At 45.5% G+C, this 15,653-nt stretch overlaps 1 protein-coding gene across 13 annotated transcripts in view; it reads left to right on the top strand.

Annotated features, from left to right (window-relative positions):
- SCRIB (scribble planar cell polarity protein) overlaps positions 1-15,437 on the top strand; it is a 399,297-nt gene extending 383,860 nt beyond the window's left edge. For 12 of the 13 annotated variants that reach the window (XM_068238207.1, XM_068238205.1, XM_068238212.1 and 9 more), the window contains one exon: positions 11,743-15,437. In XM_068238207.1, the coding sequence (XP_068094308.1) occupies positions 11,743-11,918 (176 nt within the window). In that variant the 3' untranslated portion in view covers positions 11,919-15,437. The remainder of the gene's footprint in view (positions 1-11,742) is intronic. The other variant, XM_068238215.1, reaches the window with a different exon arrangement.
- The last annotated feature ends 216 nt before the right edge of the window (positions 15,438-15,653 follow it).

The following is a 15,653-nucleotide window of genomic DNA, read 5'->3' on the forward strand; positions in this document are numbered from 1 at the left end:
CATGGTCTAGAGGGTAAGACAGATACCTACTACACACTAGGTTCTGGGTTCAAATCCCAGCTATGGTATATAAGCATGCTTTTCAAAAAGTACAAATCCTTAATCATGCTACTTTTTCTATCGAATTGATCATAATGGAAGTATGGTTTATTCTACCGCCAGCTTTAGCATGTAGTGTGGGTCATGGTCTAGAGGGTAAGACAGATACCTACTACACACTAGGTTCTGGGTTCAAATCCCAGCTATGGTATATAAGCTGTTTTGAAAATCTGCAATTCCCTACTGCATTGGATGGATGGATGGATGGATGGATGGATGAGGAGGAGGAGGAGGAGGAGGAGGAGGAGGAGGAGGAGGAGGAATTCCGTCGGAATTATAAAATTTCCGCGGAATTCCGTTTGAGAGGTATAGGAATTCCGATTTGACTACCGGAATCGGAATTAACCTAATTCCGGCCGGAATCACGGAATTCATAATTCCGCGGAATTTTCCGAGCATCCCTAATTATAAGGTTGTAAACGAGTTTGATAGATGGTCCGCAGAACTTTCAAATGGTGTCGTTTCACCAGCGATGTTGCACACTACAGATTCCTCCGGAATATAGTAGATATCCTGAGATCGCAGAGACTCACCAAAGGGGAGTCCAGTAGGATAGTGACATGAAAGAGATGTACGGCACATCTAAGTGTAAACCGTCTTTATTACATAACAAGTAAAACAATTAAAAACAAGGATAAAGGAAAACTCACATACGGGGCCCGTGCACTGGGAACCCCGAAAAAGTAGCGCGCATAAAATGGTCAATAGAAGACCTCAAATAAAATGGTGCCGCCTGTCGCTTTCCCGACCGGTTTCGCAATCTTGCGTCATCAGGGGAGAAAGGCGACCAGGCGGCCAGCACCAACTTCATAACATTTTTGAATTAAAAAGTGGGAGTGGTTAGGCTCCACCTTATTCAGACTACACTAGTCAAAGGCAGAAAGCATCAAACATAAAATAAAACATTGTGACAAATTGCATTGTGTCAGAGAGACAGTAGCAAAAGATCTCTCAGATAGTGTGAATAAGAAGAGGTGAATGCAATATTACCTGCATATCCAATTCGTAGTAGGCTAATTAGGGCTAAATTAAAAGCTAGATTGATTACTCTGCCCTAGGGCATATCTTTCCTATGTAAAAACTTCTTTCTAGATGAAAAGCAGGCACTTCCTGTACCAGAAGTAGTCACTGGAACTCAGGAAGTAGCCTTGCACTCCACCAGGGTCAAGTAGAGCACAAGTTCTTCCTGTGAAGGGAAAAAAAAAAATCCAATGCGTATGCAGTGACGCATACGATCATAAAAACGTAAACAATGAAGCACATAGCAGTGCAGTGCGACTATACATATGCATGAAGTGTACTCAGGTGTGCAATGATAAAGCGCGTCTAATGTACTATACTAAGAAGGTGCATAAATCTGTATGCATAGTAAAAACAATGAAATGATAAAACAGCCTCCATGGGAGCTCCAGGGACCTTAAGTGGTGAAAGTGAAGAACATCCATAGTGATCATGCAAGACAGATCCCATAGGTATCCGATAGATGGAAATTGTGCAAAGTTATGCAAATGTATATACACAGCAGTGTAATGCGGCTATGACTACGCATAAAGATTACTTAAGCGTGCCATAAAGAGCACATCTAAAGTGAAAGCGGTCTCTACTACAATGTAGAACACGCATGCGGCGAAGCATAAAACAACAAAAAGCGCACATAGGGACAAAAATCCACTGCGAGCATCTAAACCGACATATGGAACAATAAACAAAAATAATTGATCTTATGCTGCAATAAAGTCGCATTTAGTAAAAAAAAAAAAAAATGCGTATGCAGTGACGCATACGATCATAAAAGCGTAAACAATGAAGCACATAGCAGTGCAGTGCGACTATACATATGCATGAAGTGTGCTTAGGTGTGACATGAAAGGCACGTCTGATATACTGTACTAAGAAGGTGCATACATCTGTATGTATAGTGGAGACAATGAAATGATAGAACAGCCTCCGTGGGAGCTCTGGGGACCTCAAGTGGTGAAAATGAGGAGCATCCATAGTGATCATGCAAGACAAATCCCATAGGTATCCGATAAATGGAAAATTATGCAAATTCATATACTCAGCCGTGTAATGCGGCTATGATTATGCATAGAAAACTCCATGCACCGATAACAGAGGACAACAGACAGCACTCTGTGGGGTAGGGAGCAACAAAGGGAAAAAGAGGGACCACGACCTCCCAATATATCCTATCAAAATTAAGAGGGTATATAAATTTGTATGCTTGGTGAAAAAACAGTGACAGAATAGAACAGCCTCAAACGGAGCTCCGAGGGCATCTAGTGGTGAAATGAGAAACAGTTTACTTGTTATGTAATAAAGACGGTTTACACTTAGATGTGCCGTACATCTCTTTCATGTCACTATCCTACTGGACTCCCCTTTGGTGAGTCTCTGCGATCTCAGGATATCTACTATATTCCGGAGGAATCTGTAGTGTGCAACATCGCTGGTGAAACGACACCATTTGAAAGTTCTGCGGACCACCTATCAAACTCGTTTACAACCTTATAATGTGGGTTGTTGGAATCTGGTAAGCCTTGCTTCTTTACCCTTTTGTTCGAAGATCCTGTATACCAGAAAATGATGAAAGCTGTATTACTATAAACCTGCGCTGACTTTATATATTCAATATCCTATTACCAATCACTGAAGCAGCCCCCCTGTGCCTCCTCCCCCCACATCCCAGGCCCAATGCCTGGAACTCATTGAAGGGGACGCAGCAGTGTTGATCAGATCTTAACACACCATTATACTTCATACAGTACCTCAGATAATTATTACTTCAGGTAATACCGTCCAGTCAGAGTATGGACGTGCCGAGGGGCTATAGAGAAGGAAAGGAGGCAGACAAGCAGGAGGCTTCCCGCTGCAGATTGCTGTATAAGCATGATCTTGGGAGATTGCTGGAGGGGAGGAGTCAGGGTTTCTGTACATAAGTTAGATTGTCACATACTGAAGTCTGTCATCTGTAGAGATGAGAGCTGATGGCTGTAGAGGGTTGAGGTGGGAGGACTAGAGACATGGGGCTTTGTGCTGCATGTCTGCTTGTCTCTCCTCTGAGTAGCAAAATCACAAATGCAGAATATTGTCATTACTGACCAGAGGTGCCTTTCCTCAATTCCCATAGATTCATTCCCTCAAAAAAAGGGGGGCTAGTGCCCCTCCCCCTGCTGTAATGAAGGATTTGTGCTCCTCCCCTGCAGTCTTGTGGGTTTTGTGCTCCTCCCCTTGCTGTAATAAGGGAAGTCTGCTCCTCCCTCTGCAGTAATAAGACAAGTGTGCTCCTCCCCCTGCACTAATAACAGAAATCTGCTCCTCCCTCTGCAGTAATAACAGAAGTGTCCTCCTCCCCCTGCAATAATAACAGAAGTCTGCTCCTCCCCCTGCAGTAATAAGGGGCTTGTCCTCCTCCCCCTGCAGTAATAAGGGAAGTGTGCTCCTCCCCATGCAGTAATAAGGGGCTTGTGCTCCTCCCCCTGCAGTAATAAGGGAAGTCTGCTCCTCCCCCTGCAGTAATAACAGAAGTGTGATCCTCCCCCCTGCAGTAAGAAGGAACTTGTGCTCCTCCCCCTGCAGTAATAACAGAAGTTTGCTCCTCCCCCTGCAGTAATAAGGGGAGTAGAATTGGTGTGTTTTTAAGTGTAGCAAATTTCACCAGACATGTTGTGACTGTGTGTCCTGTATGTCTTTTCCTCACCAGTCACCGTTGTCTGATCTCACAGGCCCTGTGGTGACTGTGTGTCCTGTATGTCTTCTCCCCACCAGTGTCACCATTGTCTGATCTCACCGGACCTGTGGTGTCTGTGTGTCCTGTATGTCTTTTCCTCACCAGTCACCGTTGTCTGATCTCACCGGCCCTGTGGTGACTGTGTGTCCTGTATGTCTTTTCCTCACCAGTCACCGTTGTCTGATCTCACCGGCCCTGTGGTGACTGTGTGTCCTGTATGTCTTTTCCTCACCAGTGTCACCGTTGTCTGATCTCACCGGCCCTGTGGTGACTGTGTGTCCTGTATGTCTTTTCCTCACCAGTGTCACCGTTGTCTGATCTCACCGGCCCTGTGGTGACTGTGTGTCCTGTATGTCTTTTCCTCACCAGTCACCGTTGTCTGATCTCACAGGCCCTGTGGTGACTGTGTGTCCTGTATGTCTTCTCCCCACCAGTGTCACCATTGTCTGATCTCACCGGACCTGTGGTGTCTGTGTGTCCTGTATGTCTTCTCCCCACCAGTGTCACCATTGTCTGATCTCACCGGCCCTGTGGTGACTGTGTGTCCTGTATGTCTTTTCCTCACCAGTCACCATTGTCTGATCTCACCGGCCCTGTGGTGACTGTGTGTCCTGTATGTCTTCTCCTCACCAGTCACCATTGTCTGATCTCACCGGCCCTGTGGTGACTGTGTGTCCTGTATGTCTTTTCCTCACCAGTCACCATTGTCTGATCTCACCGGACCTGTGGTGTCTGTGTGTCCTGTATGTCTTCTCCCCACCAGTGTCACCATTGTCTGATCTCACCGGCCCTGTGGTGACTGTGTGTCCTGTATGTCTTTTCCTCACCAGTCACCATTGTCTGATCTCACAGGCCCTGTGGTGACTGTGTGTCCTGTATGTCTTCTCCCCACCAGTGTCACCATTGTCTGATCTCACCGGACCTGTGGTGACTGTGTGTCCTGTATGTCTTCTCCCCACCAGTGTCACCATTGTCTGATCTCACCGGCCCTGTGGTGACTGTGTGTCCTGTATGTCTTCTCCTCACCAGTGTCACCATTGTCTGATCTCACCGGACCTGTGGTGTCTGTGTGTCCTGTATGTCTTCTCCCCACCAGTGTCACCATTGTCTGATCTCACCGGCCCTGTGGTGACTGTGTGTCCTGTATGTCTTTTCCTCACCAGTCACCATTGTCTGATCTCACCGGCCCTGTGGTGACTGTGTGTCCTGTATGTCTTCTCCTCACCAGTCACCGTTGTCTGATCTCACCGGCCCTGTGGTGACTGTGTGTCCTGTATGTCTTTTCCTCACCAGTCACCGTTGTCTGATCTCACAGGCCCTGTGGTGACTGTGTGTCCTGTATGTCTTCTCCCCACCAGTCACCATTGTCTGATCTCACAGGCCCTGTGGTGACTGTGTGTCCTGTATGTCTTCTCCCCACCAGTGTCACCATTGTCTGATCTCACCGGACCTGTGGTGTCTGTGTGTCCTGTATGTCTTCTCCCCACCAGTGTCACCATTGTCTGATCTCACCGGCCCTGTGGTGACTGTGTGTCCTGTATGTCTTTTCCTCACCAGTCACCATTGTCTGATCTCACCGGCCCTGTGGTGACTGTGTGTCCTGTATGTCTTCTCCTCACCAGTCACCATTGTCTGATCTCACCGGCCCTGTGGTGACTGTGTGTCCTGTATGTCTTCTCCTCACCAGTCACCATTGTCTGATCTCACCGGCCCTGTGGTGACTTTGTGTCCTGTATTCAAAGTAGACGGTGGGGAGAGGCACACCTTGCCGTAGTGTGGGTGCATAACCATGGATGTTAGCAGCATCCAGCAAACAGTCCAAAAGTAGTAAGGATTGGTTAGCACTCCAGCTTCTCAGATGAGCAAATATTTTATTCTTCAATCATGTGTCAACACAAGGTTAACAATTGTTTCGGGGCCAACAATGGTCCCCTTCATCAGAACAGTGCAGACAAACCATGTTACAAGTGATACACCTTCTTAAATATACTAACAAACAACAATAACTCCCACATTGGAAGGAGGCACCTCCCCTCCAATTATGGACATAAACAATCAATTTCACAAGATCTATACAAAATCCATCAATGCTGCGTATTATATCATGATCATACCTATTATCATAAGTCATGAAAATGTCCTGCTCGCAGAGCAATGTATTTAGATTGCCAAACGGTTCCTACAAAAGTTCACACATGCCCCTGTCACTCAGCCCACCTTTGAATTGATTGGAGCTCAGGCATTCGCCGTAGCAGCAGGAACACCCGCTCTGACCGTTACTCCGGTCTCGTGAGCCTCCCGTGTATGGTCTCCATGGCAACCACTATCCCAGAAGGCCAAGCGCGGAGAGTCTCCAATCAGCGCTCGCCGGGTAGGGGCAGAGGCTTCCCACGTCAATGCGGGCGGGCCAGTCGCTCAGCAACCAAAGGACGCTAGATGCGACTTGCCCGTGCGTGGTGCCGCACAGCGCAGATCAGAGTGCCATCCTCCCACGTCGCTGACGTCAACCAGAGCGTCCTGGTTGCCATAGTAGCCACCACGTTCGCTCTAGTGCATCCGCAACATCAAACACACCTAAAGGAGAACTCTACAGATGAGGGGTCCCTCCACATACACAAATATGTCTGCAGGGAAGTTCACCCATAAATCTGCAGGAAAGGCCACACCGTACGCTCTAGTGTATCCGTCTCCATTCAGACAAATACACCTAAGGGGGGACTCTGCTAAAAGGGAGTTTCTCCACCCACACATAGGTCTGCGGAGAAACTTACCATACTAGAGACATATGGATACCTGTCAGGTCCGTAGGACTCTCCCCAGGTGCACCTCATGCATCCCGCAGTGTGATCCATATGTTTCTCCCGCAGTGTGATCCATATGTTTCTCTGCTATTGGCTCCACTCAATCCAGGCCGTGCTGAAAACAAGGTGACAAGGACAAAGTGAACTCAGATTAATGTAGACCTACAATCATCATTGCCGATATATTGTTGACCATAACCATAGGGGGGAGGAAGGGACAATGGGAAGGGAAAGGTAGGGAGAAGGGGGAGGAAAAGAAGGGAAAAGACAGTGGGAGAACAGGTTCAATAAAAAACATGCAGTTGCAAATTGCGTGTACTGACAATACTATGGCTACTTAATCTACATTGCATGGTAATTATCTTTCCTCCAAATAACAAACAAAAGAGTTATATTGGTTCAATCCCCTGGGATTTACTGTGTCTAGAACATGTATCCAATATGTTTCTTTCTGCAATAGCAGTTTATCCCAATTGCCACCTCTTCTAGGTCTCTTGACCTGGTCTATAACAAGTCCTCTCAGTTCACTGACTCGGTGACCCTGTTGTACATAATGCACTGCTACAGGCTTAGATAGATCTGGTGGTTTACCCTCCTTTTGTGCTTCAATGGCTAGTTTCACATCACTCCTGTGTTTCTGAAATCTCACTTTGAATGGTCCCGTGGTCTTCCCCACGTAGCCAAGCCCACATGGGCACTTCAATAGATACACACAGTGTTCTGTATTACAATTGTAGTAATCTCTTAAAGGGTACTTCCTACCAGTCCTTGGGTGAGTAAAATGAGTACCTGTAATCAAAGAATTGCAGACATTACAATTGTGGCACTTGTAGCAGCCTTTCCTATCAGAAAAAACAAACGGTTGCTTCATATATTTTTGATAAGGGTCAGCCTGTACCAGAATATCCCTCAGATTCCTACTTGACCTATAGGCGAATAGTGGTTTCTCCTTCAACTGTGGATTCAGATTCCTATCTGATTGGAGTATAGACAGATTTTTCTCAATTGATTCTCTAACCAATTTGGACATGGAGTTATGATCCTGCACAAATGGGATGCTGTTTCTGCTTCGTCTTGTTTCATTGCCATTAAAGATAGAGTGTGCCTTTACGATAGCCTCCTGCAGTATATTCCCAGGGTACCCTCTTTCCAGGAATCTGTTGGTCATGATCGTAAGTTCATTTTCTGCCTCCCTGGGATCGGTACAAATCCTCAATACTCTGAGATATTGTGATATTGGTAATCCATTCACTAGGTGCGTCGGATGAGCACTGCTGTATATTAACAGTGTATTTCGATCCGTGGGTTTTCTATATAGGTTAGTGCACAATCCTCCCACTGTGTTTTTAACCATTACATCTAGGAATGGGACAGACATCTCTGAGATTTCTGCATTGAAGACTATACCCTCAAATAGAGTATTCAAATAATCAACAAAACTCAGCAGGGCTTCTCTGCTTCCCCTCCAAATGACAAAGATATCGTCAATGAACCTTGTCCATAGCCTGACATGGCCAAGGAACAGTGACGATCTAAAGACAAATTCCTCCTCCAAGTACCCAACAAATAGATTAGCATAGGCAGGGGCTGCCGAGCTGCCCATCGCAGTCCCCCTGCATTGTCTATACCATACCTGTTCGAATCGAAAGCAATTGCACGTTAAAATAAGTTCCATGCCTGCCAATAAGAACTCAGTGGGTAACATTTTGTCCTGTTGTTTCAGTAAAAAGTGTCTTACCGCATTCAGGCCCTCTTTGTTGGGAATCGAGGTATAAAGCGATCCTATGACAGTGTAAAGATTAAGGAGGTTGGTAAAACTTCAAGTAGCCCATTTCAGGTAAACAAAATTGGTAAATGTGGTGGTAAAAATATAAAGTGCATGATAACCAATGCTCGGAGCCTTGCAAATAAAATAGATGAACTAGAGTTCATTCTGAATGACAAAGGCTATGACATTGTGGGAATAACCGAGACATGGATGGATGAAAGTCATGACTGGATAGCCAATTTAAAAGGATACAATGTGTTCAGGAGGGATAGAACAGGGAAAAAAGGTGGAGGGGTTTGTCTCTTTGTTAAGAATTCTTTTACAGCTGTCCTCAACGATGAGATGGAGGAAGATTGCGAAGATGTGGAGTCCGTTTGGGTAAATATTCATGGTGGAAATAAAAGTTGCCAATTGCTTATTGGGGTATGCTACAGACCACCTCATATTAATGAAGCTGCAGAACTGCAATTACTACAGCAAATTGAAAAAGCGGCAAGTAAAAATGAGGTCATAGTTATGGGCGACTTCAACTTTCCAGACATTGACTGGGGTATTGAGGCTACCCATTCTGGTAAAAGCAGCAGATTTCTGGCAGCACTACAGGACAATTACTTGACTCAAATGGTAACAGAACCAACTAGGGGGAATGCGTTACTGGATCTGATCATTTCTAATAGACCAGATAATGTATCAAATGTGCAGGTTCAAGAACATTTGGGAAATAGTGATCACAACATGATAACGTTTGATCTGGTGACTGATAGGCCACGGGGCAGCGGGACCACTAAAACTATGAATTTTAGAAAAGCAAAGTTCAATCAAATTAGGCAGGCACTAAGTTTGGTGAACTGGGATAATGTACTACAAGGGGAGGACACTGAAGGGAAATGGCAAGCTTTTAAACGTATTCTCAATCAATATTGTAGTATGTATATCCCATATGGAAACAAAATGTCTAGGAATAAAAAAAGGCCTCTATGGATGAATAGAAAGGTTAGAGATAAAATGAAGAGGAAAAAGAATGCCTATAAGGTCCTAAAACAGGAGGGGTCCGAGGCTGCACTCAGCAATTACAAGGAGTGCAATAAAAATTGTAAAAAAGAAATTAGGCTAGCAAAGATCGAAGCTGAAAATCAAATCGCTAGGGATATCAAATCTAACCCAAAAAAGTTTTACAAGTACATCAACTCTAAAAAAAGAAAGGTTGACTGTATAGGACTCCTAAAGGATGAAGGTGGAAACTCAATGGTGGATGACCAAGGTAAGGCAGAGTTATTAAATGCTTTCTTTGCTTCTGTCTTTACAAAGGAAACAGCACTGTTGCAAATTACAGAGGCGGAAGAGTCTCAATCTTCTAACTGTAATATTAAATACTTAACGCAGGAAGAAGTAAAGGCAAGACTAAATAAATTAAAAATAGACAAGGCACCTTGCCCGGATGGCATGCATCCTCGGGTCCTAAGGGAATTAAGTTCAGTTATAGCTAAGCCCCTTTATCTTATCTTTTGTGACTCTCTTGCAACTGGCAGAGTCCCAGTGGATTGGCGTACAGCCCACGTTTTCCCATTATTTAAGAAGGGCAAAAAATCAGATCCAGGAAATTATAGACCTGTAAGTTTAACATCAGTTGTATGCAAACTATTTGAGGGGTTACTAAGAGATACTATACATGACTTCATAGTAGAAAATAATCTTATTTCTCAGCATCAACATGGGTTTACTAAAGACAGGTCCTGTTTGACTAACATGCTCAGCTTTTATGAGGTAGTGAATGCTAATATGGATATTGGGAATGCTGTAGATGTGATATACTTGGACTTTGCAAAGGCCTTCGACACTGTTCCCCACAAAAGTCTGGTGCAAAAGTTGAGGATGCAAGGACTGGGGAAGAGTCTGTGTGCTTGGATAGGGAACTGGCTAATGGACAGAAAACAAAGAGTTGTGGTCAATGGATCATACTCAAAATGGGAGACTGTTAGCAGTGGGGTCCCACAGGGGTCTGTACTGGGTCCAGTGCTCTTCAATTTATTTATTAATGACCTAGTGGATACAGTAGTGAGCAATGTTGCTATTTTTGCAGATGATACAAAATTGTGCAGAATCATCAACTCTAAGGAAGATAGTGTTATATTGCAACAGGATCTGGATAGGATGGCTATATGGGCACATACATGGCAGATGAAATTCAATGTTGACAAATGTAAAGTCATGCATTTTGGTCGTACCAATGGTCTAACACCATACAAAATAAATGGGATACAGTTGGGGACATCAAACTTGGAGAAGGACTTAGGAGTACTCATCGACAACAAGTTAAATAATCGTACTCAATGCCAAGCCGCTGCAGCTAAAGCTAACAAAATTTTGGGATGCATTAAAAGGGAAATAAAAACTCGAGATGCTAGCATAATATTGCCCCTGTTTAACTCTCTAGTAAGGCCACATCTGGAATATGGAATTCAGTTCTGGGCACCACATTACAAAAAAGATATTGCAGTTCTAGAGCAGGTGCAGAGACGAGCAACAAAATTGATACGTGGGATGGAAGGTCTCACTTACCAAGAAAGGTTAGATAAACTGGGTTTATTTAGTCTAGAGAAAAGACGCCTTAGAGGAGATCTAATTAACATGTATAAATACATCAGAGGGCAATATAATAGCTTGGCGGATGAGCTTTTTGTCCCTAGGCCTTCTCAAAGGACTAGAGGACATGATCTGCGCATGGAGGAAAAACGTTTTAGCCATTTATTTAGGAAAGGGTTCTTTACAGTAAGAGTGATTAAGATGTGGAATGCATTGCCACAGGAAGTCGTTATGGCAAACTCTATACCTGCATTTAAAGGGGGCTTAGATGCTTTCCTTGCGTTGAATGACATCCATGGCTACAATTACTAGGTAATGCCAATGATGTTGATCCAGGGATTTTATCTGATTGCCATCTGGAGTCGGGAAGGAATTTTTACCTTGTAAGGGTTTTTTCGCCTTCCTCTGGATCAACAGGGATATGTGAGGGAGCAGGCTGGAGTTGTACTTTGTACTGGTTGAACTCGATGGACGTATGTCTTTTTTCAACCAAAGTAACTATGTAACTATGTAACTATGTCCATCGTGCATAGGATTAATCCCTGTGTGTCCTGTATGTCTTCTCCTCACCAGTCACCATTGTCTGATCTCACCGGCCCTGTGGTGACTGTGTGTCCTGTATGTCTTCTCCTCACCAGTCACCATTGTCTGATCTCACCGGCCCTGTGGTGACTGTGTGTCCTGTATGTCTTCTCCCCACCAGTGTCACCATTGTCACCATTGTCTCATGCTGATGTTTCCTCTGTTCCTTCTCTCTGCAGCATCGTATAGTATAGAAGAGATGGAGCAGCAGGAGGCACATGAAGAGGGTGAGGCTGAACATGAAAACCCAATCCCAGCATCCAACACATCCGCTCTAGAGGAGATGGCCAACTACAGCAACAAACGCAAGCTGCGGCACACTCGCAGGAGCCTAGAGACGGCTGTACCCACATAGATGCCAAGCACTGTGAATACTCACTACACACAGACTACATGCTGAGCGGGGCAGGAGAGCGTACTTTATCCAAGAGGCGCTGTGCTCCGTCACATACCCTGAAGATGGGCTCCCTGCCGAATGCAAGCCTTGTTGGCCAGATTCCTGGCATTGGTGGAGGGCGGTGGGCTGATCTTTGGCTTCTGGTGCTGGTGGTGACTTGCTCTTCTCCAGCTTGGGCAGCAGTTTCATGATATCAGCATGTTGGTTTTAATGAGTAAGAGGAACAGCCAGCAAGTGAGAGGTCACTAGTAGTTAGCCAGCTGTTTGATCGTGACCAGACAAGTAGGAAAATCCTTTAACCAGCAATTTGTAAAGACTTTCCGTAGACGGGGCGTGGCACTGCTTCGCCCTCTTAGCGACTGTTCTTGGGTGCTCAGAAAGTTTGCAGATCCGGGGAACTGACTGCTTGCGTTTTATTTTAAACTTGTGTAACCTACTGATCATATTACAAGATGGTGGCAGCGGTGGGATATCTCGCTTTCTATCTCTTATAATTCACATGCAGGGAACTGGCTCAGTCTCATTTTAGATTTCCATTTGTTTAGAATCCTGTATTTTACATTGTTTTGTTGTACTGAATGTTTTTGTTGATGTTTCCCCACAGCCCCGTTCATCACACTACCTGTCCAATTTTAGTGGATTGCTAATTCTGCTCCCGTGTAGCTTAGTTAAGTCTTCCAAAGTCTAGTTATGTCTATTTTTAATTATTTCTGAGGAGCCACCCTTATCCCGGGTGGAGGTTTCAGGTGTACATTGAGCGTTGGCTGAGGCACCCTAATCATGAGCACAGGTATTGGGTGAATATTCAGAGTAGTTGAGGGATCCTGATCCCGAGCAGACATTGAGAGTGCTTGAAGGACACTGACCCTGGGTGGACACTGAGAGTGCTTAAGGGACCCTATTCCTGGGTGGACATTGAGAGTGCTTGAAGGACACTGGACCTGGGTGGACACTGAGAGTGCTTGATGGACATTGGTCATGGGTGGACACTGAGAATGCATGAGGGACCCTATTCCTGGGTGGACATTGAGAGTACTTGAAGGACACTGGTCCTGGGTGGACACTCAGAGTGCTTGAGAGACCCCGATTGCGGGCAGACATTGAGAGTGCTTGAGGGACTATGGTCCTGGGCAGACATTGAGAGTGCTTGAGGGACTCTGGTCCCGGGCAGCGATTGAGTGCTTGAGGGACTCTGGTCCCGGGTGGACATTGAGAGTGCTTTAGGGACTCTGGTCCCGTGCAGACATTGAGAGTGCTTGAGGGACTCTGGTCCCGTGCAGACATTGAGATTTCTTGAGCGACACGAGTCCCAGGCTTACATTGAGAGTGCTTGAGGGACACTGGTCCTGGGCAGACATTGAGAGTGCTTGAGGGACTCTGGTCCCGGGTGGACATTGAGAGTGCTTGAGGGACTCTGCTCACGGGCAGACATTGAGAGTGCTTGAGGGGCTCTGCTCACGGGTTGACATGGAGAGTGCTTGAGGGACTCTGGTCCCGGGTTGACATTGAGAGTGCTTGAGGGACTCTGGTCCCGGGTTGACATTGAGAGTGCTTGAGGGACTCTGGTCCCGGGTTGACATTGAGAGTGCTTGAAGGACTCTGGTCCCGGGTTGACATTGAGTGTGCTTGAGGGACTCTGGTCCCGGGTTGACATTGGGAGTGTTTGCCCTTTTTTATTTTTTGGGAAGTGTGGGAGTGGTCATCAGTGTAGGGGGAGTTTAGCACAAGTGATGCAGGAGAAGTGTTTGCTTAGATGAGAATGGTGGCAGCCATTGTCTGAAGTGCGGGTGTGCGTATATTTATGAGTGGCTGTGTATATTTATAGTGTGTGAGTGTGCATGTAGGAAAATGGAGATCAGTTGGGGGCCCTCTGATTTTTGATTGGCCTCATGAGATGTTTTGAGTGCTAGCGCCAGGCTCATGTCCTCTAAAGCATAATTTCTGAGTAAAGAGTACCTTTGCTGCTCCATTCCTTGAGGATCATCCCTGAGATAGTCATCTCCATGCTTAGGGGGCACTTTCCCTTCTCTGAAATGTTCTGAACTGCCGTACTGCTTCAGCTTAGGGGATGTAGCATTAGAAATGGGTATACTTTTATATAGCCAGTCTTCAGTGCATGTTGAAATGGTTCTTCAGCTTAGTCCAGAGTGCATTTTTGCATCTAATGAAGAACTTCAGGTGTCAGGACTTTAAGTTCCTCAACTCTTCTTGAGTTAAGCATAAAAATCACCAAACCTACAACATTTTGTTCAGTAAGACACTGACAAGAGCACAGATAAATCGAGCCTTCAGCCTGCCGATCTTTACATTGTGTAATCCGATCAGTATCCCCTACATTGATTGGTGGTTGCATCTTGTCATCACCTGTTGAACATAAATGTGCAGGCATTTTGGAGTAGATTTGCCCATCAGCCTTGAGTCGGGTGACCTGCAGTTCTGGGTTGGATTCAGCTATAAAAACATGTATTTAAGATCACTGAAGTCTCACACCCGCTGGTATTTCTGCTCTGGATGAAAAGATCCTATCATTATCACATACATGGGAGTGTCTGGTCTTGCATTGTCCATCAGACGTCTTCTACATGTCGGCAGACAGTGGAAGCATCTGGTTAGTACGTATCTAACTAGTTACAACTGGATTGCCTGCAGGAATTATAGACTAGAACACCCCGATACCCTTATGTGACTGCTTGTTACCCACAGACACCACGTTATTGCTGAAAGCTTGTCTCTGGGTCACTCTAGCTTTCTTTGTCCCGTAGTAGGTTTGGCTCTACACACTTCTCCCAGCTCTGTATGGAACAGCAGTCACACTAGCCTGGACACATCACCACCATACACCATCATGAATGCCGGGAGAGGCCATGACTGTCACATGAACACAACTATAAAAATGAGGTGTGTGGTGGATGCAGTACCTTTGAGAAGATTGTGAGGTACCTCATTATACTTGGTAACTGACCATAGAACTGCACATGACTGCCACACCCAAGGGAGAATAAAGTCTTTCTGGTGAGCCAATAAAAGCCCCGATGTCTTCCAGAACTTTGAGGGAAAAAGGTCCTGTGTGCATGGAGCATCTTTGTAAGTGAGTGAGATAGTCCATCCATGGCAGAGTTACCAGGTACCCCAATAACCAGTGGAGCTGCTCCTTACATCAGCAGACCCCACCCCCTCCCCCCCATATATAGTGGCCTTAGATTCCAAGGCTTGAAGCTCTCTTGGATCAGCTGCAGAATGTTTCCCAGACTTGAGGGGAGGCCCTGGGCTTTGCTGGAGATCTGGCCTGGAGATGGGTAGAGACTAGGAATGCCAGTCCGTGCTGACAGGGGACGGGCTTCATATCACTGCCATTATCTCATTGTCTTTTCTCACATTTTACATATCATGTTTTAATCTGATTTCTAGAATTTTATTATATATTTTTTTTTTTTTTACCGTCTGGGGATAAAGTAAAGTGAAAATGTGTTAATGTCTCATGAGTTTCATTTTGTTTCATTTTTAGTTTGTTTTGTTGTTTGTTTGTCCTGTGTTCAGAGCCATGTCTGCTCACCTTCCAGAGGAGGGCCGAGAAGCTGCTCCATCCTCCTCACTTAGATTCCACCCGGTGACCACAGGCAATAATCTGTGCCATGTCTGCTCACCTTCCAGAGGAGGGCCACCAGAAGCTGCTCCATCCTCCTCACTTAGATG

This window comes from Hyperolius riggenbachi, chromosome 5, assembly GCF_040937935.1.
Source record: "Hyperolius riggenbachi isolate aHypRig1 chromosome 5, aHypRig1.pri, whole genome shotgun sequence".
Taxonomy (NCBI): domain Eukaryota; kingdom Metazoa; phylum Chordata; class Amphibia; order Anura; family Hyperoliidae; genus Hyperolius; species Hyperolius riggenbachi.